We start from the raw sequence: 3434 nt of genomic DNA, 5'->3' as shown, positions 1-3434 counted from the left end.
CTGATAAATCGTTCCAAATCATATTTGTGACATCACGAAGAGCCACGTGGATATGTCCTCACCGAGAACTTTTACTTTTCCAACAAGCCTTCAAAAATTTATTTGTTCCCTTGTATAAATACCGAGGAGCATCATTTCCGACAGAAGAACCAAGGCAGGCGGAGTCCTCTTGATCTTGAGTTGGTGCTGTTGGACTCTTGCCCCCACTCCGAGAAAGAAATCCATGGCATCCACGGCCTTGAGGGCAGGTTTCGTGACGAAACCTTCGCCAGCGCTCTCCTCCCGCCACCCTTTACCTGCCACATGCTCCTCTTTCATCTCCTTCGATAGAATTCAATCCCGAGCTCCTTTTTTCGGACAGACACTCCGGCTTGCGGTTTATTCTCCTAAGATCCCTGCCATCTGCGGTCCGAGGAGTTTAGAGGGATTTACCAGGACTGCAGCAACGGCTGCGTCGGGGAGCGGGGCAGCAAAGCCGACGGTGCTGGTGTCGGAGAAGCTGGGAGATGCTGGACTTGAGATGCTTCGGGAGTTTGCGAACGTTGATTGTTCGTATAATCTCACGCCAGAGGAGCTCTGCGGGAAGATCTCTCTATGTGACGCGCTGGTTGTGCGAAGCGGTACCAAGGTGACGCGAGAGGTCTTCGAGGCGGCGAAGGGCAGGCTCAAGGTGGTCGGCAGGGCTGGGGTTGGTATCGACAATGTTGATCTGCAGGCCGCCACCGAGAACGGTTGTCTTGTCGTCAATGCGCCTACCGCTAACACCGTCGCTGCCGCTGAACACGGGATCGCGCTTCTTGCGGCTATGGCGAGGAAGATCGCGCAGTCTGACGCTTCTATGAAGGCTGGTGAGCGTTCCGTCTCTCTTTTTCTGTGGCACGTACACACTTGTGTCTGCTTTAATTTTTCACGTGTCGTTTTTTAGTTCTGATCATTAGGATCGGGATCTGAGTTAGGGGGTGTACTAGATTGGAAGCAAATGGCATATGTGAGTTGGAGTTTTCTGCTGATTGTTCTTTTTTAAGTATTTCGAAGATGAGTGGGTACTCTCCAGGCAGGATTTTTTGTTGCTAGCTTTCCATTCCCGTGTCTTTTCCCGCCATTTCTGTTGCATCTCTTCAGATTACCACTGATTGCGCACTAAATATTGAATTATCGGATGCAGATCTGTAAACTTATGGTAATTTTTGTTTATTTTGAGTTGGTAGTGTATTACTATTGCAGGGGATGCTTAACATCCTTAGAATTGTTTTGATATGCCATTGCACAAGATCTTATCTCATGTAGATGATTATGTTAGCTATTAAGACTGATTGGGTAAGTGAGAAGGAATTTGCTTGCATATTCAACCTACTATGCTTCAATAACTGTTGATTTTATTTATTGAGAAATATATACACAACTTCTTAATTTTTCCGTGGTGATTTATTTTAGATCCTTCCAAGCTTATAGCTGGAAACTACTACTTCAAGGGTTTTGACTTTATTCCAAATACAGAGGACTTGACCTTGTTTAAGAAAATGAAAAGCCAATAATCATAGTGGGTTCTATATGTTGTCCAAAAACTATACACCTTAAGAATTGGGGATACATGATCCATAGTTTTGAGCTGCCTTTGATTCTCGTTCACTTTTTGGCCCAAATATACTATATTGTTTTATCAGACTGATAAAATCATTACATCTTGAAAATATCACTTGTTTGGTTATTCCTTGGACATGATTGATTGATGACATATACACGTAAACTGGATTATTTATGTTGTTTTTAACTGAGATAACATCCCATTGAAAATTGATAAGAATCCTTTGGTTGACCTGCAAAAGCACAAATTTCATACCTGCTGAATTCCCTTTTATGGAAACATTGCAATGCAATTGAAAGGTAAAAGAGATGTTTAGACTGCCAAGATTGTTTGGGCTGCTATATGATTCTTCTCGAAGGCTTTCTTTTTGAGGAATAGGTTAATTAGATAAAGCACAAATGCACTGATGTGAACTGTTTGAAGAAAGGTTCATGACGTGCTGTGGAAGGCCAGGCCTGTTTGAATATGCTCTGTGATTCTTATTGAGAGTTGCCTTTAGTGAATACTGGAATCTCAATTTTCTCCTGTACGGCAAGCTCATGGTTAAAGAAGAGGCTATTTTGTCATTCATTCATGTCAGTTTTACTAAAATGAAATTAGAATGAACCCCTATAGTTCCAGATGACCATCTCATACCTTGTTATTTTAGTAAACTTCTCATTGTTACCAGCAAAATTAGGTGATTAGCACAGAAGGGTTTTTTATTTGATGTTGAAAATGCTTTATGTTAATGTCTTAAAAGCATCCTACGTAGAAAAAAAAATGTTGTGCATGTTTATATTATATTTGTTCTTAGTCGTTGAGGTTAAGCATTTCCGATACTACTTTTTTTTTAGTTGGAGGATACACTTTTACTAATTGTAGCCACTGCTTAATATTGTCATGTATACTTATTCTCCTTAACTCATTAACCAATATTTCTCTCCATCGAATTATAACTGACATTGGCTTTTTGGAAAAACCGAATAAAGAAAGGATTGCATCAAGAGGATAACTGTTTCAACTCTGGCTTACTAGCTTTCTTACGAGCTACTAGCATTGGTTTTCCACATTAACTTCTTATGTATTTCACATAAATGCATCTCCTCACCCCAATCATTCATGGTCTTCAATTTGAATATTCAAACAATCGAACTCTATTATCTAAAGTTTCCTCTTTAATAGGTACTATAGACCTAGTTTTTATTATAATATGTGGATTTAGCTTTCTAAAGTTTTCCACAGTCAACTTTGCTTTCACTCTATTTCTGGATGAAATAATTCTACACTGAAATTAAAATTTGCTTAGAATTAATATTTAGCTGTTTTGATTTTTGAAAACCTGGCATGTACCATGTTGATATGCACGGGAAATGTGGGTGGGGCCACAATGCTTCTGCTGCGCTCACGCTGATGTCAACCCACTAAATTCCAAGACAGGATACACTTTTACTAATTGTAGCCACTGCTTAATATTGTCATGTATACTTATTCTCCTTATACTAATTGTAGCCACTGCTTAATATTGTCATGTATGCTTATTCTCCTTAACTCATTGTTGAGAAAATTAGGGCGAAGAAAACAGTAATCGATACAAATTCAGAAGAACACAGAGATTTAACGAGGTTCGGCAAAGATGCCTACGTCCTCGGGAGCAGAGCAGCGAGTTCCTTTCAATAATCAGAAAAGGGTTTACAGAATTCAGAATACCTCCTGGGGTTACTAACAGGCCTATTTATAACCCCAGGAGTAAACCTAGGCACAATATGTAATTACAACATTACCCCTGTACCAAACCGCGGGGCTTTGCCCCCGCACCCCAACCCACGTAACTTCCCAATTTGGACAGATTCTTCCGCTCCGCTCCGCT

The 3434-nt window shown here is 40.5% G+C and overlaps 1 protein-coding gene across 1 annotated transcript in view; it reads left to right on the top strand.

Annotated features, from left to right (window-relative positions):
- Positions 1-159: 159 nt before the first annotated feature.
- Positions 160-3434, top strand: part of LOC110032546 (D-3-phosphoglycerate dehydrogenase 1, chloroplastic-like) — a 19035-nt gene continuing 15760 nt past the window's right edge. Inside the window, exon 1 of the mRNA XM_020736207.1 lies at positions 160-848. Coding sequence (XP_020591866.1) covers positions 224-848 — 625 coding nt within the window. The 5' untranslated portion in view covers positions 160-223. The remainder of the gene's footprint in view (positions 849-3434) is intronic.

The sequence above is a fragment of the Phalaenopsis equestris genome, unplaced genomic scaffold, assembly GCF_001263595.1.
Source record: "Phalaenopsis equestris unplaced genomic scaffold, ASM126359v1 Scaffold000969, whole genome shotgun sequence".
Taxonomy (NCBI): Eukaryota; Viridiplantae; Streptophyta; class Magnoliopsida; order Asparagales; family Orchidaceae; genus Phalaenopsis; species Phalaenopsis equestris.
The sequence above is the reverse complement of the archived record's forward strand: the minus strand, read 5'-3'. Positions and strand labels throughout refer to the sequence as shown.